Source organism: Emys orbicularis, chromosome 2 (genome assembly GCF_028017835.1).
Source record: "Emys orbicularis isolate rEmyOrb1 chromosome 2, rEmyOrb1.hap1, whole genome shotgun sequence".
Classification (NCBI taxonomy): domain Eukaryota; kingdom Metazoa; phylum Chordata; order Testudines; family Emydidae; genus Emys; species Emys orbicularis.
This window is the reverse complement of record NC_088684.1, coordinates 137,750,718-137,776,179: the sequence shown is the minus strand read 5'-3', so window position 1 is coordinate 137,776,179 and position 25,462 is coordinate 137,750,718. Positions and strand designations below refer to the sequence as shown.

The 25,462-nt window shown below is 39.9% G+C and overlaps 1 protein-coding gene across 1 annotated transcript; it reads right to left on the bottom strand.

Moving 5' to 3' along the window:
- Positions 1-6,960: 6,960 nt before the first annotated feature.
- Positions 6,961-24,261, bottom strand: BNIP3L (BCL2 interacting protein 3 like). The gene is made up of 6 exons (XM_065398146.1): positions 24,073-24,261; positions 15,333-15,519; positions 12,079-12,151; positions 9,632-9,735; positions 8,727-8,876; positions 6,961-7,393 (listed from the first exon to the last, which is right to left on the bottom strand). The coding sequence occupies exons 1-6, from the start codon at positions 24,152-24,154 to the stop codon at positions 7,345-7,347; spliced, it is 645 nt and encodes a 214-aa protein (XP_065254218.1). The 5' UTR covers positions 24,155-24,261; the 3' UTR covers positions 6,961-7,344.
- Positions 24,262-25,462: the final 1,201 nt, after the last annotated feature.

Sequence of the window (25,462 nt, the reverse complement as noted above, 5' to 3'; positions counted from 1 at the left end):
TCTCCATCCCATCCCCAGAAACCAGCTAATGGGGAAAAACTGATGCTCCATGTTTTTGTCAGCTCTGTTTTTAATTGTACATTAAAATGGAGTTGTGGCTTTTTCATCCAACACACCCTTACAGGAAATGTGAGCTCAGAAATCTCTTCTACATGCCCCAGGGAGGAAAGTTGAGGTGGATTAAGCAGGATGGCCAGAATCTAATCTTGGTTTAACTGATTTATAAAGTCTGAACCACTGTCCTCCCCTACAGACCTGCCCCCTTCTGCTCTGCTGCTTCCTATGACTTGGAAATTTGATGATGCCTCTTAAACACACCTGTTATGGGCTTTGCTTAATCCAATAAAATGGATCAGGTACAAATTATACAGGTGGCACCAGAAGAGTGCATGGCTCTGTACAAAGGTTCACAGAAGCCATAGAAAGAGCTGTCCTCAAGGAATGAGTGTGTACTGTAAAGGGCAATATAATACAGAACAGTGGTCTCACTATATGGAATTGGTAGATCTTCTGGAGGAGGGCGCTTGCCAGATATTAATTAAGAGGCTGTTCCAAGCATGAGAGGCTGCACAAAGACAGGAGCAGGTGAAGGAAACAAAGGGAGCAGTCAGGAGAGATGACTGGGCAGTGCATAGGGAACTCAAGTGCATGCAGGAGAGATGAGGGCAGTTATATAGGCAGGGGCAGAAGTGCTTAGCAGAGCATTCAAGGAGAGGATGAGTGCTTTGAACTGGATGAAGGGAGCGGAAGCCAGCAACAAGACTTAATAAATGAGAGATAAAGAAGCAGAGGTATAATCCTGCATTCATTAGGCCAGATACTCAGCTGATGGACTTCAGCGTAGTGTTATTCATTTCAATGGATTTATAGAGGTTTATACCAGCTGCTGATGGACCTCATTGACTTTAATGGGAGCAGGTCAAAACCCAGGAGGGAAAGATGGCAATTGTGGCATTTAGTGCTTGGCCAGCCAAACTTCCTTTTTATATCCTATATAGTCCAGCTTTGGTATAACTTTTTAATGACTTTAAAAAAAATGGTAGGAAACATTATTTTGTTTTCCAAGCAGCAGAGGAGGAAGCACAAACATTTAAGACCTGAAGAACTACTAGAAATTTGTAACTGCCATTTTTCTACCAATTCTCACAAAAAGGAGGGAAGGAAGGAAATATTCATCAGAGATTTTCAAAGGAGTGCAGGAGAGTCAAGTGCCAAACTCCCATGGAAATTCAGTGGGAGTTGGGCATCCAAATCACTTGGGCTCCTTTGAAAATTCCATCCCAGTGATTCGGCTGTGGGAGCAGAGAGTGGGTAGAGGCAATGGGCATAGGAATCAACAGTTCCTCTGCTGGCATTAAACGTTTGTAACCAAAACTCTGTCTTATTCAGAGCAATTAACAAATATTCTTGCTGCCTTAGTATCTTACAAATGTCCCAACTCAGATTTCGTTTAACTGGAACAAGATATCATCCTGGGTACTGATAAGTTGTTGTATTATGAGTAGATTGATAACATGAAGTCCTGCCATGTAGCTGGCCGTCTGACCTTCCTCCAAAAGCAGTAACATTTGAAATACTTGTTTTATACTAAAGATCTATATAGTTTATTGGGTCACAGTCTAGCAGTACCACATGGGAAAAATATTCCTATAGTAGAGGCCTCTTCAATCTAGCAGACAAAAGCGTAACAAGATTCAGTGGCTGGAAGCAGAAGTCTGACAAAAGCTACACTCAAAATAAAAGTACAATTTTTTAGCAGTGGGGGTAAACTAGCATTGGAACAACTTACTACGGCCGTGGTGGACTCTCCGTCAGCTAAAGTCTTCATGTCAAGACTAGGTGTCTTTCTAAAAGATATGCTCTATCTTAACCAGAAGTTATGGATTTGAAGAAATTACTTTTTGAAATTCTATGGTCTGTGTTATGCAAGAGGTCAGAGATTATTGTAATGGCTCCTTCTGGCCTTAATCTATTAATCTACTTGTTTTATAGCAGGTGCATGCAAAATTGATCTGCATTGCAATTTGAGATTTGTCACCAGAAATCCCACAATCTGCAGAAACAAGCTTTTTTGCTCATGCTACTGGTGGATATAAAAAAGTGTTGTTTAAAATGGAAAATGCAAATTTCCACACTGCTCACTCTTCTGATTGCACTTCACAGTTAACAGCTAAGTTTACTTTGCTTAATGGAGAATCTCCCTCCCTCCCGAACATCAAGAGTAATCACACCTTAGTGCTGCAAGGAGAGGTTGGCTGAGTCAGCTGCTCTTGGCCAAGTCAATGTGCAGTACAGGACATAGAGACTTATTTAATCAACAGGAAGTAAATTTAGCTTTTGTCTTTTTCTTATGGACGGCTGCTGTATATACCCAAGATGTGATTTTCAAGTGCATCTTAAGGGTGTAGGTTCACTTTTAAATCTCACATCGATATATGCATGTGTTGTGGTGGCAAGAACCATGAACCATGCAGCATAATACCAGAGCAAATAAATCAAAACTGTCATTTTATATTCTCTTCAAGGCCCCAATTCAGCAAGGGACTTAAGCAAACAATGTACTAAGTACATGAGTAGTTCCTCTGAAATCATCCACCGCTTAATATACTTTGGGTGAAATACTGGCTGCATTGAAGGCAAAACTCCCATTGACTTCAATAGGGCAAAGATTTCATCATGTAGATATAAAGTGTTTGAACTTCAAATTGGAGGATTTTACCCCTCAAACATATTCTAAATGTAATGGTAGGTTCTTTTTTGTTTTTAGGCTTACCCATATAGTTTAAAATAAACCAAAATACCAGACATGATGGTAGGCTCTGTATCCCTAAGGAAATTGCCCAAACCAGTTGCTTGTTCAGATTGAAAGAGAATTTAAAACAACCTCCATCAGCAAAGAAATCCACAGTTCATAACCTGTCAAGTAAAACAAATTTATCAAATAAAATCAGAGGCACCACTGGAATACTTTAGCTGGTATATACTCCCTCCTGTCATTAAAATAAGCCAACTTTGTTGGACCGCATAGGAATACAGTTATGGGACAACTCTATAAATAAAGAATTTTACTGGCAATTTCAATCCACTTGGAACTTTCGTAGAAGGGAAATTTACTCAAGATTTAGCTTATTTTTGTGTTTTCTTTTCCAATCTTGACATGACACAAAGTGTGTGCACTATATGCATATAGCTATATACAAAACAGAATCATCGAGCTGTTCTAATGAAATGTCTGATTAAAACTTTTCTGCAGTCAGCCTCATTAACACACACCGACCCTTTTACATGAACCGGACAGCTCTTGTAGAGAGAGTAAGAACACCACTGAATTGGAAAGAGTCTTAGTAGCCCAGCTGAACTGGGAGACTAATAGCCCTCTGCAACTCAGCTATGATTGCCATTTAAAGCACAACATTGTTAGAGCAAGAGCATTCCTGGTCTATAAAATGTTATTACATTTTCTTACTTATGTGGACCCTGCACTATGACTGGCGAAGAGGATCTGAGATAGATAAACAGTTTATTTTTCTCAATAATGGCATAGTAAATATGTAACTGTACCTTAACTGGCTACAATCCCTCTGCTCTGATAAGCTACTCAAAGAAGAATTTTCCAGATGTTGCATATGGTTTTCAAAAGTGCCTAAATAACTCAGAAGCCCAAGCCCCATTTTCAAAAGGGACTTGGGCACTTTGGAACTTACCGGTAAGTGTAATTGAAAGTCAAACTCTAAGTTCAGAAGTACTTTTGAAAATGAGTCTTTTGGGCTTCTAAGTAATTTAGGTGCTTTTGAAAATTTTATTAATTTCTTACACTTTTTTTTATTTTATTTTACATTAAACAAGAAAAAAAATCAGGAAGGAAATAAAATGGGCCACAAAAACTGCTAGTTTTAAAATTTACATAGGTAAACTTCACACCCTTTTTAGCCCTCTCCAATACCTTGACATCCTTAAGGTAAGTAATAATCTTGTGCTAATACTGTAAGGGCAGATGCCCAGCTGGTGTAAACTGTCATAGCTCTATCGACTTAGAACAAGGAACGGCCTCAACTCTTCAAATTGCTCTTATAACTGAATTTGAAGGAGTCTTAGAACTATAACTGGCCCGGGAAACAATGGATCTTAAAGAACAATACATGGTTCTTATTTTTGGTACCAGTCTTCCTGATCTATAAGGAGATCAAGGTGCTGGGAGAGGATGGAAGTAGTGAACATGGTTGACGAAGGCAATATTTTAATTACTTTTCAGCATAAGAACTTGATGATCCCACTCTAATAAAGTCAACCTCTTGGTTCATTTAACTCAGGATACAGTTATTACTTCATAAGCAGCAGGATAAAGTTATCCAACGTCTTCCCTGGGGGTGGGGGTGGATTTGGTACAAAACGATCTAACAGACACACAGTTTTGTGAGAGCTTTAATGGCACAAAATGTTTATAGCTACAACTTATACATGTACTGTAAACTGTATATCATGTTACAAAGTGCTAACTAAATATATGAAGGATGCATAATCACTTTGGCTCAGTTAACTTCAATAATTTCAACAAGTGGGTTAATTAAAAAATCTGAATTTCTAACAGAGTTCAGTTTTCACTTTTCAAAACAGAGTAAGTAAATATGTACTTGCTACAGTTAAGTTAGCCTGTCACATTTTTTTAATGTGCGAGTTTATGTATTTTTGCTTGATCCTATTTACAAATATTTTAAGCCAGTTTTCACTGAACATAAGAAAAATGAAGCCTGCATTTTTTTTCAAAACTGTAAACAGGTATAAAGCTTTTAAACAATATTTATCTTAACAAAACTTCAACTATCAATAGCTGAAACCCCTTTTCAGATTATACAACGATCTGTTTCGGTTCATTGTAAAACTAAAAATTGTAGACTTCCATCCCGAGCTTATATTAGGGTATCAATAAATACTGCATTGTATCATTGTATGATAACAAGTGCTACAGTGATCAGGTATCCATTTTTCAGTAATATTTTCCATGAATTTTTTTTTAATCTCACAGCTGCTTGAAATATTAGCACATAGCTGTGTTTATCCTCTAGTCACAAGCTTGTAACATATTAATTTATCAAGTATTCTGCAGATTAATCAATTTAATATAGATGGTGTTTTTTTAAAACAAAGATATTCCCTACTTAATATAAATCTATTTTTCCACTATTCCAATTTTCATACAAAAGAAGGTGCTATAATTAGTACTAATAAAGTATACCAGCCTTTCTCCCTTCCCATTTTATTTAGGTCTCTAAAATAAGGCGGCTCATACTGCCTAAAAACACTCTTGCCATTTTTTTCTTCCACGTCTGGATGAAACCCAATATCCACACTTGAAATAAATACGCAGTTGTAGATAATTCAAGAGCTACTAATATTTGAGATTAAAAGAAAAAACAGATGTCTAAACACAATGCTTCAACTACCCTTTCACACTGGACTTGTCTTAAAACCTACAAACCTTCTCCTAAAGGCTGTGAGAAGTGGAGAATAAAATGAACACATTTTAGAAATGGATTTCATACTTAACCTCTTTGCTTCCTGAAGTGCCTTTTTTAAAGCAAACCTCAACTAGGAATTAGCCTCCATGCTTGAACTGTTTCGAACTATCGCTGATATACCAAATCATCAACTTTATCTGATGCAAGCAGAAAATTTAAGGTAGTTTTCTCTTCCAAACTTGCTGACCAGATTTTCTTAACATTTTCTACAAGTCAGCCTAATGCATTTTCTATTTAAATGAGATTTTGCTAGTTTTAAAATTAACACTGGTTCCCTAAATATTTAGTATTAAAGTCTATATCATATTATTTATATATATATATATAAAACAGAGTATTCTATCCGCCAGAGTCATGCTACATGTTTTGAAATCCAATAAAATCTACTTAAGGACAAGGCTATGTCCTGATGCTTTGTAACAATTTGGTACTAAAGCTTCACATTTTGAAAAAAGTGTCACTGAAGGAGGACAAGACTGAGTGTTCCCAAAGATAAAAGTTCAACAACATTAGTGAGAATTCTACCTAGCTACATGAGACGTCACTAGTGACCTTAGGATCTTCATTATCCCCAAGGGAGACTGTACAGTAAACAATGAGAAAAGGGAATATTGAAAACTTCACTAAAGGAGACATCATTTCAGATATTTACCACTTGTGCTTCTTTACACAACTGCAAGACTGTTCCCAACAGCAGATCGAATGCTTTGAGTACCTACTGAAACCACCATATCTTTATCATTGTAGGTGGTTTCAGGAGACTCCCCTTTTTACAGAGAGTCTAAATCAGGGGTTTCCAAACTTGGTTCGTGGCGTGTTCAGGGTAAGCCTCTGGCGGGGTGGGAGACGCTTTGTTTACCTGAGCGTCCGCAGGTATGGCCGCTCGCAGCTCCCAGTAAGCACAGGTAAACAAAGCGTCTCACGGCCCGCCAGGGGCTTACCCCGAACAAGCCACGAACCAAGTTTGGAAACCCCTCGTCTAAATACACCAAAAATATTTGCATTCAAACTGCTTTTATAAAGGAAAACTTTACACTTACAATTTTCCAGTAAGGAAAAAGCTAAAGGAAAATAAAAGCTTCTTCACATGCAAACAACGCAATTCCTCTAACATTTTCTAGGCGTTAGATTTTCCTACCAGAAACAAGGAGCCTACTTCATAGAAAAGACAAGATTATGACAATTATCTAGTATTAACATATGCTGATGACTAAGTTATTATCATGCTTTATGTTTTGTGCAGTCTTTGCCTTCTGCAAACTAAAAGTCATGGCCAAAATAGGGTGTTAGTAAATTACCCAAAAAGCTGGTTTTAAATTTATTTATTCTTTATTGCCAATGATTTTTTAGTTTGATTTACAGCCAACAGTTTTCTAAAAACAAAGACTCACTTTTACTCTAACCAACCTTCAGGTTCTTTTAAAGAGATTGGCAATTGTTATAATACAGTCAACATTTATTCCATGAGCATTTGCAGATTTAAGTCAGGTTGTACTAGAGGAGGCAACAGCATCACTAATAAAATTATAATTTGCTGGTGGAATTTTGTACTGAAAGAAGCCCTTGCAATGTATAGACAATTGTAAAGTCTGTTAGGCAACTGACGTGTTTTGCAGGCCAAAAGGGTGGGGGGAGAGAAGGTGGGTAGTCAAACACCTCAACAGAGTTCCAATACAATACTGAATTCCAAGAGTTACTGGAACCTGGATATGTAAAGAAAGGGCGGGGCTGGGGTCATGCTTAAAATGGTCTCAAGTTCAAATGTACTAATGTGACAATAACATCTTCACAGGTCATGTGGATTTCCAAGTTTTGCCCTCTGCTTCTCTCAATAAGTGCTGGCTGAAGGTGTGGTCAGTCGTTTTCCAATGTAGATGCTGAAATAAAAACATAAAACATTGTATTTCATGGAAATAGTTCCCTTCACAACAGTCCTTGCTCACTCAATTGTTCTAGTTTGCCCTTGTCAATAGTTTCCATTTTGTGATGTTCTTCCATAACACCCCCTTCTCTTCAAGTGACTGCATCTAAACACCTAACTATAAGGGCTGAGATTTCCAATAGAGCCCAAGGGATATAGGTACTTATCTCCCATTGAAATTCAATAGGAGGTGGCTGTCTAGCTCCCTAAGGCTCCTTTGAAAATCCCAGCTAAAATAATATGTATACAAAATTCTTTATACTACACTTAAAGAAATAAATATTAACACAGGCTTTAAAACATTGAGTGTTATGGGCTTACAAAAAGGCAGATCTCTAACAAATAAACCTAGGCAACATACCTAATTTATTTCAGAAGTATAAATTTTTGCTACCAGACAAATATTTTTTCACATTTTCTATCCAGCTAGTTTAGCCAATAACTAGGACTAAGGAAAAAAATCATTTACAAGAATATGTTAAAATCAGAGTGAAAGACAAACTTTGTGCAAGAAATTATTGAATTAGAAGTTAAATAAAAACTGAAATATGGTATTTTACAAATACATTTCTCTGGCCCCACCACAAGAGGGCATGAGATACATATTTGCAAATGAAAGACCTTCAGCACACTCAGTGATCACTTCTAATTACAGAAATGCTAACAGCACTGCTGGGCTATTTGAAAATTCAGTAGCTAATTTTGCAAGATAGGTACACAATGTTGTGTATATTTCTGTTTCAAGTTTCAAACCCTTAGTTTCAGTACCATCATGCAACTGCAGTAGTGCCAGCCTCTCAGAATTAGTGGGAGCTTACACATGGGTCTGGAGCATCATCTAATGACATTACACAGACTTTTCTTGGAGCAAAAGAGGAAAAATCACTATAATATTTATGTTTAGTGTCTTATTTTTCTTTTATTACACTATACTCTAAGGAATTTGAATAGAATGAGCAAATGAACAAGTGGGTCATGCCACAGGACACCGCAAAGGTTATTTGCAGTAGGGTCTCAGAGTCAACTAAGGTCACTGATTTCATGATAATCTGTGCGTTCTGAATGTATGACCATTCAATCTCAAACTTTCCCTACAATCAAGTAAATAGATTTGCGTCACTGCAAAGGTAGTTTTCCTTATATCTCAAATATACTTGACCTATCAGCACAAGGTCAAAATAATCTGGTCATTCTTATTATGCTCTTCCTCAGATTGGTAACTCCCATAGTACTACAGTAAGTATACAAGCAATAAAGATGCAAAGTTTAAAATTAGTCTTTGTACTTACCCTAGTCCCAAAGCCAAAACATGAGATATAAACAGAGATGGAATGAAAACCTTAAGAAACTCCGCAGAGAAAATGCCACCTTTCTTCATAGCTCCACTCTTTCTCATACTTAAAGATACTGCACGTTTAGGATGTCTGAAGTGAAATTCCCTGAAGGGAAAAAATAGACAGGAATATTGCAGAACTGCACAGATTTTTTTCAAGGTGGAATAGATAGGGCAAAAGCCAGGTTGCAGGGGGACCCAAGAAAAATGTGAGGTAGTGTGGAAAGACCACTTACTCAAGTACAGAGACAATGGGAGCACAAGCTGGAGAGACGAGCAGGTCTGGGAGAGGAAATTTCAGTACGTGACTTGTTAGTAATAGCCACATTTTTGTTTCAAGCAGGGACGCAGAAATCTCCCAGACATGGATAGCATCCTCCAGTTTAACGGACACTTTGCACTCATCTAGTGCTTTCTATTCAAGGGTTTTAAAGCCTGATAGTGTCTAGTGTCCCTATGGCGTCAGTAAGCATTATATTTATTTTACAAATGCAGAAACCAAGAAGCAGAGAGTTTAGGTGACTTGCCCAATACCAGACCAGTCAGTGAGCTGTTACTAAACCCCACCAATGCAAGCTCCAGGTACCCTGCTTTAACAAGTAAAGACATTGGTGTTACTGGAAAAAGTAACTTCATATTAAACTTATTGTTGGGTTGCTTTCAGTAAAAGAATCTCTGTTACGCTATTACATTTTCTGCAGTTTTTATGCTATCTATACTCCAAGGAAAACCCAAGTCTTCAAAATATTTTTTCGGTGATGATCCCATTTTGGTAGCCAGAATAATTCCATATATGTGTGCAGCATGATTCTTCTTTCCTTCTTACAGAAGGAGTGTTTATTAGTAAAGAGTTCAACTCACTTGGGAGGAATGTTTTCAGGCCTACTCGACCAGTCTGAAACCCAGTCAGCACTTTTCTTCAAAATTTCCACTTCTTTCTCTCCTTCTACTGCTTCCTCTTCAGACTGAAAATATACATGGGACATGCCCTGTAACAACACTTACTCAGCTATTCCTCGTGGTATTAATTTTAAGAGCATCAACTGCAGTGACAAAATGATAAGCAGCAGATGTTGGCAGTTTTCATTCCATTGGGCTGTTTCTACATATGTTGGGGTTGGGAAGGGAAAGGTGATGATGACTGAAAAAAGAACAGGAGTACTTGTGGCACCTTAGAGACTAACAAATTTATTAGAGCATAAGCTTTCGTGGGCTACAGCCCACTTCTTCGGATGTAGCCCACGAAAGCTTATGCTCTAATAAATTTGTTAGTCTCTAAGGTGCCACAAGTACTCCTGTTCTTTTTGCAGATACAGACTAACACGGCTGCTACTCTGATGACTGAAAAGACACCCTTACATCAAGGGTTTATTTGGAAGGGATTTTACTATGCCCACAAGGTCCACTGATGTCAGTGCGTCTCTGATAAATGTATTATTTTATCACGGACTTAAGCAAGCTTCATTGTAATGATAGTTAAATATATATATTACAAATTAGAGTGAAGAACAATTGAGAGGATGATTTTAACAATAGCCTGAGTAAGATGGTGTCGCATAAAATGTTTTAAAGTAAAAACCGTTCCCTAAAACTTTAGCGATTCTTAAATCAGATGTAATCAAATGAAAAGGGCAGTACTTCTGCTCAAATTGTACAAAAGTATTTTAAATAATTTCTTTCAGAAGTTTGCCCGCTGTCAACATCACAATAAATATCTTTTGTTTGTTATTTTACTACTGTTATTGAATATGTATATTGCAGTAGACCTCAGCTAGGTCTGGGCCCAACTATGGTAGGAACTGTACAAGCATATGGTAAATAACAGTCTCTGCCCCCAAGATTAATGCCGCCTCCTCATGAAAGGATTGCCATATACAGGGCCTAATTTGTAATGGAAGAGGTGCCAGGGCTCAAGAAACTGTTTTACTTTCATAACTGACGCAGCAAGCCCAGAGGTGCCGTGGCTATGAACTGCCAAGCCTAGAGCTGTATGTATTGGCATTCCCAAGCTGTCCTCTCCCTGCTGAATTCAATGGGAGCCTGAGACCAAATTCAGCCTTTAGCAAGGTTACATTATAACACTTGGAGTACAGCTTAGTTCAAAGAGGCACCAAAACAATGGAAAAAGGGAGCCATGCTGAATTGTAATAGGGAGATGGCAACCCTGAATGACAAAACAAAAAGCAAACGACCTCACTCAGAGTGGTACAGTTCTCTATAGGGCTACAGAAAGGTGACGATCCTATTGTTTGGCCATCCTCTCTGACAAAAATTAAATGCACAGTTCATTTTTCCACTGTTGCTCTCAACTTGTACTGCTGAAGACAGCAAATTTCATAAAATGACCAAACTAAGAGTTCAGCATTAGATTCATTTCGTGTTGAGATGACTGAGAATTATGTGAGCTCACTAACCATGGAATGATTATCCTGAATTCTTAGGTAGCAATTTAAATATTTGTAAAACAAATAGTTCTATCACATACCTACATAACTAGATGTGTAAAAGAAATCCTGGCAATATCTCTGATAACTTGCTACTACATATACTCAACAACATTATTTCAAGTTCAGGATTGGTGCCGGATATTCTCACCCACTCTAAGATTTAAAAATTGAATTTTTATAAAGTCCAAGTTGTATAAATCCAAAGCATGTGTTTCAAACTAGACTTTTTTTTTCTCCCCACTACTGGAATTTAAACATACAAATAACTCTCTCTCTCTGCTTAGTAAAATATAAAAACAATTTTTTTTATAACACCACCTCCCAGAGCAAAGTTTTTAATAGACTTATTATAATCGCCTAAAGTACAAGTTTATAATATAGTTACCATCATAATCTTAACTATACAAAGACTCAATGAATCATTAAAGCTTATTTACATGGAAGTAAGCAAGAATGGATAATTTTGTTCACAGAGTTCAAGTCAAACTGTTGCCTTAATTTTAAAAGATACAAAGAACATGGTATAATATAAGTAAACACGGTTATTCCAAAAGGCTAATGGACATTTCCAGATTTTGAATAAACAGGCTTTCAAAAACTGGAGTTTAATATTCTTGGCCTTTAATTCAGTATAGGTACTATACACTCAGCTGTTTCCATACTATATTAATAATGAATTGCTGGAAATTAACAGTTTAAAGTTGTATATTTATATACAGAATTTATAATTTTAAATATTTGGCTTCAGCCCTCTAGCATGCTTCACTAATTATTTTTTATTTACAATAGACAATATTGTGTCTTAAACACTGTTCTCCTAGACAATGTGTTGTGTACTTTAGAGTTTACTGGAGAAAATACCTGAGAACTATTGTCCTTACTCGTGTGCATTTCCACATCAAACATTATCTGTCCATCTTCTTGAGGGGAAGGGCTAAAGGAAAGAATGATGGCATTACTGTCACTTTTGGGTTATTAAATTACTGAAACATCAGTTTAATTGCACCATAGTTCCATTATTACTACATATAAGGTACGCAGACAATTCAGATGAGAAACAAGGATTCTTTATAATTATGCCCCCCAAGGAAAAATCCTCCAAGTCCCAAAGATTTCCCATATTCCCAGTTTGTTCCTGTTTTAATACCCTCCCCACCCCCAACTACCCTTCAGTTAATCATAAAGAGATGGGAAGGACCTCCTCTACCATCAAGAATCAGCACAGTGACTCCACTGTAACTCCAGCCCAGGAGCAAAAGACCAAGATGGAGTCCTGAACTCTCATCCCCTGTGAGGCAATACATTGCTATTGTTACTACGTCACTGCCATCTTTCTGATATACAGTAAAACTAACCTTAAGCAGTCACTAGCAAAATCAGGTTACCTAGAAGGTGGATCCCTAAATGGAGTTTGAATAAAACTGTACCTGAAACTTTGTAAGTATTTTAAAAGTGGTTGCTTAAAGGACTATATCTGTGGGAGGAATTCCTTAGTGTTGTTCCACTGTACACTAAGGAATTCCTCCAGCAGGCATTACATGTTACACACCAAAATATCTTTTAATAGTTAGCAAATTAACCCAAAGGAATAAATACTTTTATTTTCAATATTAAAACCTGAGTATACTCTACTAAAGAGAAACCCTTTAGTACAGGGGTGGTCAAACTTTTTGGTCGAGGGCCACATCTGGGAATAGAAATTGTATGGCTGGCCGGCCATGAATACTCACAAAATTGGGGTTGGGGTGTGGAAGGGGGGTGAGGGCTCAGGGTGGGGCCAGAAATGAGGAATTCAGGGTGCAGGAGGGGGCTCCGGGCATAGGATGCGGGAGGAGTATCAGGGCTGGGGCAGAGTGTTGGGGTGCAGGGAAGGGTGTAGGCTCCAGCTGGGGGTGCAGGCTCTGGGCTGGGGATGAGGGTTTGGGGTGCAGGAGGGAGCTGGGACCGAGGGGTTCGGAGGAAGGGAGGGGGATCAGGGCTGGGGCACGGGGGGGAGGTGGGGAGGGCTCCGGCTGGGGGTGCGGGCTCTGGGGTGGGGCTGGGGATGAGAGGTTTGGGGTGCAGGAGGGTGCTTCAGGCTGGGATCGAGGGGTTTGGAGGGCAGGAGGGGGATCAGGGCTGGGGCAGGGGGTTGGAGTGCGGGGGGAGGCTCAGAAGTGCAGGCTCCAGGCGGCGCTCACCTCAAGTGCTCCTGGAAGCAGCGACATGTCTCTTCTCTGGTTCCTATGTGGAGGCGCGGCCAGGCAACTCTGCACGCTACCCTGTCCGCAGGCACTGTCCCTGCAGCTCCCATTGGCCACGGTTCCCAGCCAATGGGAGCCGCGGGGGCGGTACTTGGGGTGGGGGCAGCATGCAGAGCGGAGCCCCCTGGCTGCCCCTACGCATAAGAGCTGGAGGGGGGTCATGCTGCTGCTTCCGGGAGCAAAGTGGAGCGGCCCCGACCCTACTGCCCGGCTGGAGCGGGGCAAGCCCCAGACCCCGCTCCCCAGCAGGAGCTCAAGGGCCTGATTAAAACGGCTGGCAGGCTGGATTTGGCCTGCGGGCCACAGTTTGCCCACCCCTGCTTTAGTAACATTCATACCCAGATGGGAATAAATGCTAGAGAATTTAAAATCAGGGACAGAGTAAAAGTACAATGCAATGTAGAGATGTCATTTCATTGCATCAAAATTCTAGACACCCCTCTTTAATCTGATTTTAGCTCTCATTAAAAAGATGGATAGAGAATGAAAAAAGTTACACTGGGAACAGGACCTCTTTTAAACTACTCAATAGATGGTTTACAGCCGTTATCACTCCTTTCTACAAATGTTTTAGACCTCAGGTTTCTATAAATATCCAACTATTGTCCATAATCATGAGCTGATATGCTCACTACAAAATTGGAACTTTGGTTTTCCAAGCATTTGCTATTGAGAAAAAAGAAAAAGGGATTTGTCTTCATATGACATTTTTATCTGACAATATTTAAATTAAAAATACTGGGGCAATTAAAGATGTGGGTGGAGAGAAAGTCCTTACCTTGATAAGAATCAAAATGAGCATTACAGACACTATCCAGCAAATGTTTCTAGTTGAACTAGAAAGTGACAACATACTATGCTAGTTACTGGCAGCTTACAATTTCTTAGAAATGAAGGTATAGCAAACTGCTTTTTTCTGAGGTAGTAGCTTTTAAAAAAAATCTTTTTAGTCTTCTTGTCCATTGCACTTGGTAATTTTATTTGAAATTATCATTGAGTTCATTTCAAGTTCTATCCAGACTCATTGTAGGTTGTACATCTGATCTAGCTTGATATAAATATTACATACTTGACATGGCAAGAAGAGAGCATTTGTCCAGCAATATAAGAAAAAGAAGCTCCCAAGACAGCTCCAACACCATCTTAACTCTCTAACAATTCTGAGGGAGAACTACAGTGAAACCTTAAGGGTATCACTTGTTTTGACAGGATAAGCAAGATTATTTTACTTGATATAAATAAATACATTTGGCCTTTAAGGGCAAAAAGTACAGGGCTTTTTCGAGTGAAGACACTTTTTTCCTCCCAACTACTTCCTCTGTGGGAGAAAGAGAGGTGGGAATTATGAATCTGTTGTCTATTCTATCGCTGTCTTGCATTTATTCTTGCCTGGACACATAGTACACAGCTGTAACTGAGCAAGTTACTTTGAAAAATTGATAAAGCCAATTTATTACATTTTCATCATAGTGAATACTATCTTCAGTCATAGGATCCCTTGTTCTTACCTTCTCTTAAATGATCATGCATCAGTAATCACATTGTTAATTATTTTTTACACAGTACATGAACAATGCTAATATGAGATTTCACACTGATATTGATGCAATTTGTTCTACTCCTGCATTTATTTATTTTTTAAGTTTAACAACAATTACTTGCTTTTCAAACAAACCAAGTTCTATACTGTTTAAAGCTAGCAGGATTCAGCAAGTATTCCAAATGGCACGTTGGCTGGCTCATGGATGAAGACGTATACAGCTGATAAAATGTCATTTGCCCTCGATAAAGGATCAAGAATGGAAATTGCATCACATAACATATGGGAAAAGTAAGTGGTTCAAGAGACTTGATACAGCTGTGCTTCCTTACCTGTCACAGTGCGAACTACCCCTTGAACTACTCTGTCCTGATTCGTGCTGGGCATCCAGAAGGATTTTTTCCATGTCTCCATTGTGGATAGAGGATGACGAAGGGACATGTTCCAGGCCCCCATTTTTCCCACTGGCATTATCATTGCTATTGCCATTGCCGTTCATCTGTAACTCCACCCAGGAACCTGTTGGGCCAGCCAGATGGCACTCATTAAAAGCAGTGAAACTAAAACCTCGCTTAAGGTTTATCATTTACATGCAGAAAGAATGTGAACATGGTGAATTCAGATAACATCCACTGATGCCAGAAAAAAAAAATGCTCATAAACAAATAGAGAAAACAAGAATGGCAGGTCTGTTTCCCCCGTCCCTTAAGTTTAGTTCAGAACTTTTAAGACTGCAGTTAACAGTCTTGATTGGAAGTAATAACAGTCATTCCCCTCCCTCATGCTATTTCTTTAAAATCCCCTGACAGGCATCCCCTTCACATATCCGGTTTAAGCTCCAAATCCTCACCATATAACTTCACAACTCTACCCCTCTCTCTACACTTCACCCTTGAACCAAACAAATTCCATTCTTTAATATTCCCTTTGTTCTTTCCCACTTACAATTTCATGCCTTTTTCCCCACAGTGCCTCCTGTGCTTGGAACAACCTCCCATATGGCAAGCAATCTCCTTTTCCTCTTCCCAAACAAACCTCACTTCTTTCAGCTGGCCTTCCAATCCCAATCTCCTCTCTAGTACTGTCTGTTACCCCTCACATCAGAACTTTAATAACTGGGATGTATCCAATTTAGATTATAGATTCACATGTCTATGAATTATTAGGTCCTTGAGGCAGGCCCCTTGTTTTCCCACATATTTAAAGACCTATGCACATCTACTGTACGCTATGAAACTAAGTTGGTTATAATTAGCTGGAAATGGAGTTTGTGTGTTCACATGTATGCTCCACTGTTTATGCTAGGTATGTGGGAAAACTGGGGCTCTCACTTTGTAATATTTTGAGATGGGCAGGCGAAGTCTCTAACCATCTTACAATCTTATCTAAATATTTAGTTTAACATTTTTTAATTCAAATAGTGAAAATAATTATTGTTAACCTAGTTAACCGCTTTCTTGTAACTGATAGTTAACCCTATTTTTGCAGGGAAGATTCTATATACTAAGTACTACACTTAGCCTACATATATTGTAATTCATCCTGTCTCTGTTCTTATATCTAGTTTTAACTACAGGATCTCAGTGTAAGGACCTCAATTGGATTGAGGAGCTGTGTGCATCATATTAGCACTGAAACCACATGCTTTAAACTACTAAAATACAAGAACATAATTCCAACTGCAGATTGTACTAAACATGCAAAGTAACAATATAAAACATTTTACCAGTACATTAAGAAGTCAGGTTTCATTTAGGATATTTTGAAAATATTCATAAATAGGTAGTTTATGTTCTAAACTAACCACTTAGTGAATTTAAACCACTTGAGTCCTGACGTATGGGTCACCTATTTAATCCAGTGCCCATTCAACTGCAAACCTGGGGTTCTTATTCAAACTCATTAACTTTATCACTTGAGAATATAGACAGTTTACTTTTTAATCTGAGTATATTAATTGTCTGAGAACAGTTGGCATAAATTGAAACATATTAAGTTTCTTTTCTGCATAAGCTCTTGTCCTTTGGTGCAATAATTTTACATTTGGTGTCGCTTTTGCCTTACATGGTTCAAGCAATTCATTTTATACCTTTTTTCAGACCCTCATCTCAGACTATATTCAAATTCAGACTCTTATTACATCGTATTTAGTCTGAAGAACTATGCCACTGGGATATTACAAAGCAGTTTGTTGAAGAAGCTGTTTTGCATCTTTATATACTAGCAGGGTTTTTTGGTCAATACAACTCTTTGGTGTAACTAGGATTTATTATGGCATACAGAGAATCTAAATACTCTATTTTAAAATCAAAAAACTATTAGCAGGCTGGACTACTTTAAAAACTATCATTTTTGTTTAATGGGATGAATTTTCAATAGCAACAACTAATGGGACTTGTGCTCCTGAGTCACTTCAGAATATCTCACCCTGTTATCCTAACAATATAAAGTTGCTACCTCTTAAACAAAAATTGTTTTCAAAGCTTAATACAAATTTTATTCCCACGTCAATATATGAACTGGGATAGCAGAGAGCAAATACTCTCAAAAATAAAACACACCTATTATCTTAAAAGTAACATGCTTTTCTGATTTCTTTTTTAAACTTACTACTGTCACACCTAAAACAGTCCTATTCATCATTTGTTTACTTTTTGCATTAGACAACACTGGGTATAAAATGTGTCACTCTTATCTTGTATAATGTCAAGTCCCCCAATCTGTGTAATCTTTTCACATCAACTGGGGAAGAGAAAAAAACATTGTAAAAATAGAAACTGGGAGACTGGAAAACCTAAAGTATTGGCATGGGTAGTAGTAGAAACTACTTTTAATTCATTTTTAAAATTTACTAGACTAAGTTTAACACTGTGCATACAAACTATTGGCCAGTGATTTTTTTAAGTGAAAGTGAAATTTTAAATGGAGATTCAGTTCTGGTCCCAGGGAATATCACCACCACTGATTGACCTCTTAAGGTAGTCTACCTTGGCTACAAAAGCTCAACAATATGCAACCCATGTTACTTGATTCAAATGAAGCAATCAATTATTAATCATGCTTAGTGCACTGGGCTCAATTACATTAGCTTCAACAATTTTATGGTATGACATATCGCAAGAGTGACGTTTGTGGGTGATAAATTATGGGTGAATGCACACTGCCCATGTACAAACCCATGTGCATTCTGGGAGTGGAGGTCACATTCCAAGAATTCCTTTTCTGGTTCCAGAAGTTTTGTCATAGAACCAGTGGATCAATTGCTAACTCTGTCAGACCCTAGCAAATTCTCCATTATGCTTCAGTAACCAGGAATGTCTCCCAGGCTGGAGATGCTGTTGATTATATTCACGAACACAGTGTGTTGGTACCAGGAGCCTTACAGAGCAGCTGCAGTGAAAAGATGATGGTGTTTCTGCCACTGCCAGAGCACTCTACAAGATGATCTAGAGCCCATGCACCAGTTGAACAACTGAATGTCTAGCTTTTTAGCCAATGAAGCATTAGCTGTGGAAAGGCAGTTTTAGGTCAGACCAACCAGCATGGAATGGTGGGACTACTCTGTATTTCAGACCTGGGGTGATCAGCAGTGACTGCAGAATTTCAGAAAAGGAAGACCACATTTCAAGAAATATGCCAGGACAGTTGACCTACCCTAGAGCAACCACCTTCCATTATGAAGTCACTAATACCTGTGAAAAGGCATGCTGCAATTGCAATTAGGGAATTGGCTAGCTCAGAAAGCTACATGTCAGCAGTTGGTAACAACTTTGGGTTCAGAGAAGCTACTATGGTGGGATCTGTAATGAGTGAGGTATATGAGGAATTTCTTTTCACCCTCAGCCCCTCTTACCTGCTGACGTTGTACAACAGAGTTCAGTAGCAAACAATAGGAAAGAAATGAAGGCAGAGATATTGGAGTCTGACAGTAAACATAAATAAGGAAGGCCACTTCTTGTAAGGTTAGCCTGGTGGAGGAGTTTTGGTAGATGACCAAAGAGGAAGCCTGGGATTGCAGTGGAGGACTAATTAGAATTGACTGCTATAACCTATCGCTGCACTGGCATGATTGAGACTCAGTTGTGCTTAAGCCTAGGCTACAAAACACAGTCTTAATAGAGCTAAATTGTGGAATTTGCTAGTTAAATTAAAGTTGTGTTAGAGGCACACTGGAGGAAACAAGTTAAAACATAATTAAATACTCCTCCCATCAAAAGAAGGCCTAGGAGGGAGTTTACATGACAAGCTGCACGTACTCCATCTGACCACTCATCTCTGATGAGTCAAAACATGTTTAATGAGTGTCAAGGCATTCTGATATCAAGCTTAAACACTGTCACAGATTTCCAATACAGGGCTCAAGGAACAGCCACAAACTGCTGTTTGAAAAGGTGCTTGATGATCCCCTCCATCAAAGACCCTGTGTTATAACCTTCCTTCTGGCTGAGATGGGCTGGATACGAAATCCTCTAAAGTCCATTCATGCAGCTCCAAAGTGATGGCCAAAAGTAACTGCTGGAGAACAAGTATATTCCCTTTTCCTCTGCTTACAGATCCAAATATGCTGGCTGTCTAGTACTGGGAGCACCAGCAGCAACATTATCCCAGAAAAATATTTGAGACTAGACCTGTGGTTCTCAACCTGAGACCCAATCAGCACAGAGCTGTGGCCCCCCATGACATCCTCAGGGCCATAAAGGTAGTATTGGATGCGGCCAACATAACACACTGTGGGTCAAATAGGTTGAGACTAGACTAGACTAGGTTGAGACACTGGACTAGATTAACCAAGTCAAAAAATGGTGCTTCTCGTCCCCAAACCAACCTCTCCAAAGAGTAATATTACCCCCCAAAGGGAGAACATTTCATTACGTCTCATTGTAGTTTCAAGCACCACACTAAGGATTGGCACTTTATTCGTACTAAAATTTTAACCAACCACCTGAAAGATATGTATTTTGTTAAAAATTGTGAATTTGACGTTTTCTCAAAAAAGAAAATTGTGCACTTTCACTTCAAAAAGCAATCTGAAGCAATGTCATGTACTTTTTAAAATAGAAATTTAGTCAAGAGGTTAATATGTAATAAAAGTAACACGATCAGCTTAGGTTTTATTTTTTTAACTCCTTACATATAGCTAACATATTAGATTAAAACCAAAAGACTAGTTATTTTTCCCCATTTTTTACTTTCTTGCATTTTAATAAACTTGGACATACCACATGCAAATTTCAATTTTGTTTTTAATGAACAAGTTTAGATTTACTTTCAGGTTCTCATGGACTAACACAATGATAGGGTCACATACGCAGCGGAAGAATAATTAAATGTTAAACTTTCATTAGAAAGTTTAGCTGTCAAGGAAAAAATTCCATTAAGCTCAGATTTCACAAAACGTTTATCTTAAAATTCTGGACCTAAAGTGATATGACAGTGTCCCTTTTACAAGCAACAACTGTATGTATCCAGAACATCAGGCATACAGAGATGCTTAGGAATTGAAGCATGTATGAACATGATCGTTTGCTACACAGCTTTAATAACCTTGCTTCTGTTAATTAGGTCAAAATCTAGAAAAAAAATACATATTTTTCTGAGAATTATGTTTACAATTGATGGTTTTCTATAGAAAAACTTTAGCCAAGTTTTATTGCAGAGTAGGATGGATTTATTGTTTTGGGTATTAATTAAAATTAAATTTACTTTTATTAGACTCTGTTTCTCAAACGGACATCACAGAGTCCTGTTGAAGTCAATGGGGTTCTATGCATAATAGGCATTTTACCACACTACACGACTGCAGGGATTGGTCCAACTAGCTAATTTCTACAGTAACATTAAAGAAATTCACAGGCAAATTTTCCTAAATTCTACTGCAAGTCTGAAGCAGTGATAACTATGCTTTCTGGCTCATAGAAGATGCTATGACTGCACAATGGCTATTAGATAAAGAATTCCAATGGACTTCTCTCTTACCCTTTAGTTTTTCATAATCTCATAAAAGCTATAGAATCTAGTATAATTTGCTGACTATTTAAGTATCACTAACTAAATGCTTAAGTAGTAATTAAAGTAAAATACCATTGTCAAAAAAAGCTTTTCCATTTCCCACAGTAATATTTTCCATTTAACAGATATCCCACACTAACACTTTAGGGTTTTTTGTTTCACCTTTACAGTAAAAAGGCCAGAATGATGTAGCAGTACTTGATTAGCCAGGGACTTTGGGCGCTTTACAGCACCGGTGGTCACTTTCCAGAAGTACTCAACAATAGCAACAAGACTTCTCACAAGACAGGATGTACAGCTATAACAGAGGAGACCATCCTTTTGCCTTTTTTCCTCAGTAATGTAGTAAATATTGTTGAAAAATAGACATAATAATTGTAAGTGTGTTCCAGTTTAAATTGTTGGGGTTTTTTTTGTTTGTTTTTTTGCTAATATCTAACAGAAGTATGAGGTAAGAATTAAAATCCGAGTGAGGCATCAGGAAATACCAGAGAGAGCACACTCTTGTGGTTAGCGCACAAGACTGAAGTCAGGAGTTCCAAGTTCCATTCCCAGCTCTGTCACTGACACAATGGTCAACCTTCACCTCTATATGTGATTTGAGATCTTTGCATGAAAGGCACTAAATAAATGCAAGGTATATTTTAGAACAAAAATGCATTAATGTATAGACTCACTAGTCTGACAAAATTGAACTGACAATGGGTATTGAGCCTTCATGAAGTTGACTGGTTACATGTTTTGCTCATGGGGCCCAGTCATGAAAACATTTCTTGCTACCACACAGCACTTGCCAACCTGAGTAACTGCATTGATGTCACTAACCCTTTATGCTCTGATCCTGCAGTGAGATATCTGTGGACAGCCCTTGCAGGCATCTGCATGATGCCCCACTAACTTAAATCGGAATGTGCCCCTGTGGAGTTCATTTCAAGATTGGGACCTAAAATGTTTACACTGAACCCCCTCTTGCTGCTCTTATCTTACAGATTCACATCTCCAATACAGTAAGTCACTGTATTAAAAGTGAACAGAAAAAGGGAAAAAAATGAAGTATAGAAGAATTAATATTTGCAGATCACGGATAAACTAATTTTAAGTTGTGGAAATAGACATTAGGTTTACTTGGAAATGCCAAATCTAAGAGGAAATTTCCAAAAATTAAGTGAAATCTTATCAATTAATATACATTGATATATGTTTACATGTTGACAGCCCTGAATAATTTGGCCACGGTGCCTTTGTTTTATTTATTTGTGTGTGCAGTTCTCGGAGGCCAACACATTAGAGAAACACACTGCTGTAATTAACATGACACTCAATGCACAGACACAAAATGCAATGGCAATGTTGTTATACGAACACAGTTTACTCTCATCTAATACATTTCCCACTGAATTACCGGAGATCACTTAGCTGGCCCTATTGAAATATTTTCTGGATGATTTAGCAAACTAGGATAGAGGGAACTGTTAAACATTAATACATTTTGTTTTATCACAGTATCCTTAGCACTTAAAAGCAAACCAAAATATATATTGAAGGCTGTGCATTTGAAATGTAAAACACATCAGTTAAACCAATATGAGATCCTAGATAAAATCAACAGACTTCCACACAATCATCATCCTTGGAACAAAGGGATGCAGCAAAGCAGCTGACATACATGTGAGATACAGAGAAAAATAGCTCACGTCAGTGATATTGAGTCACTGAATAAAATCATTCCCACAGTCAAGCTCCTCCCCACTTTCTTGCTGTACCATCATTTTTGCTATTAGAACCAATCACTAAATAAATTTATTCCTGTCACAAAACAAACCTATTCCCTCTCCCCATTACATACCAAGTCACATCCACCTTTCCTCATATCCCCTTACCTCATATCCCTGTTATTAACCCTGCTACTAAAATTCCCTGACTCCTCCTGCATTTGACTCACCCACTGTACTTACATCCTACCCACTAAAACTTACTGAGTTAAATGTTGGTCTCTTGATATTACCTAAACTCAGCCATTCAATAAATCCATTCCCACAACAAAATAATCTGCTGCCCATGGTCCCCTCAGCTGCCTCCCATTCTGACCGGAGCCAATTTCATCCCCCTTTAACTCCTGAACACCCTCCCCTTTTGTCATCCTCCCACAGACCTCCAGCCCTCATCTCTACCCCACAGTACACAATAATGCACCTCCCCTCACCACTCTGTCCAATATGCAAGACCCAGACCACCCTCCCCCTCCAAAAAAATCCATCCAGGTGGCCTCCAAAACCATAAGTACCTTCCAACCCCCTATCTCCTCCAGCATATCCTATTCCTCCTCCACACACCAGTATACTCCAGCCTCCTAGAGCCCCCCCCCCACATATCCTAGTCCTCCTCCACACCCCAATGTACTCCAACACCCTAGAGCCTCCCTGCATTCCCTATTCCTCCTCCACACCCCAATGTACCCCAACCTCCTAGAAACCCCAACATACCGTATTCATTCTCTACACCCCAGTGTACCCCAACCCCCCAGGTATACTATTCCTCCTTCACACCCCAGTGTACCCCAGATCCCCAGAGCTCCTATTCCTCCTCCACACCCCAGTGTATCCCAGCCCTCCCAGAGGTTCTATTCCGCCTCCACACTCCAGTCCCCTAAAGCCCTCCCTCCCCCCCGCATTCCCCATTCCTCCTCCACACCCCAGGGTACCCACAACTCTCTAAAGGCCCTCAGGCTGCCAACGTACCTTCCCCCCATAGACTCACGTAAGCCCCTCCCGGTGAACCCCAAACCCACAGACCCCCCCCCATCCCTCGAAGCGCCCTCCCCCATGCTGCTGCTGCTGCTCCCCCCCAGATACCCAGCCCCTCCGCCATCTCTAAAGCCCCCCATGCGGGCGCAGCCGAACCAACTGCGCCCGGGACCCTACGGATTGGCCCGGAGACGCTCGCGTGGCCCCGTTCTCCGCCAATCCCAGCCGTGAGGGGGGATGATGGGAGGGGGTCGCGCTCCCCGCAGGCCCTCCTCATTTACATGTCATTTGCCTATGCTAATACACGGGGCGCACTCACTGTTGAGGCCCGGCTCGGCGGGCGCCCCCTCGGCCGGGGGGTTGTTGTTGTTGTGCTGCGGCGGCTCCTGAGGACAGGACATGGCGACGCGGCGCGGCGGCAACTGAGAAGCCTCCGGGTCTGGGACAACAACAACAAGCCAGGCTCCGCACAGCACCAGCACCCCGCCTCCCGCGGCTGCGCAGGCGCAGCCCTGAGGCACCGCCCACTCTGACGCAAGAGGCTGCCGGCGGATCGCTCAGCCGCCCCGCGCAGACGCCGCCCCACCCACGGATGTGCCAGCGGAACGTTCTCTCCAGTAACTGCGCATATCCTTCCCCGAGGCGCCGCCTGGTCATCACTGCGCTTGCGCCACCACCAAGCGCCGTCTCTTTACACTGCGCATGTGCTACTCCGAATACTCCCCCCGCCCTGTCACTTCTCAAACCGCATGCGCTTTCTGGGCCCGGCTGTTATTGGCGCTAGTGCGCATGCGTTAGGTTGGCTTCTAGGTGGAGCCGACCAGTAGGAGGCAACAATCCCAGAGTTGGGAAGGGACCCAGGTGTCTGATCACGTGTTCCGTGGCACAGGCACGGCCCAGGACTCAGGGCTCGCTCCCCAACCCAATTCACAGAGCCAGAGCCAGGAAAAGAACCCAAGAGTCCGGGTTCTTAGTCCTCCCCCTTGCACTGCAAACAGACCCCAGGGGCCTCACTCCCATCCCCCACGCCATTGTCCAGCCCGAGGACATCAATTAGTTTTTGTCAAAGTCCAAATTTCTTGGTCAAACTCTAGTCAAGGTCCAGCCTCTAGAGCAAGGGTAGGCATCCTATGGCACTCGTAGTGAAGGCGGCACGCGAACCGATTTTCAGTGGCACTCACACAGCCCGGGGCTCTGCCTTTTAATTTAATTTTAAATGAAGTTTCTTAAACATTTTAAAAACCTTATTTACTTCTACAACAATAGTTTAGTTATATATTATAGTTTTATAGAAAGAGACCTTCTAAAAAGGTTAAAATGTATTACTGGCACACGAAACATTAAATTAGAGTGAATAAATGAAGACTCGGCCCACCACTTCTGAAAAGTTACTGACCCAGGCTCTAGAGAAAATAATAATCCAACAATAACGATAAGTAAATAAAAAGATACGAGCGTTCATTCAAAAGGATCCGCCGGTCCAGATTTGGCCCGTGGTCCGCTTATTGACCGCCTCTGGTCTAGCTTAAGCTGCTTTCAGAACGAGGGCTGCACTAGGTTCTCTTTCCTTAGCCCAGGTGCAAAGGGTTAAACCTGGTGAGAGCAGCCCCATTCTTAGACCTGTGTAATCTGTAATGGTACAGCACTCCCCCGGGATGCTCCTTTTCCCATCCTGTGAGCAATCTGCTCTCCTTACAAGCGCAGAACAG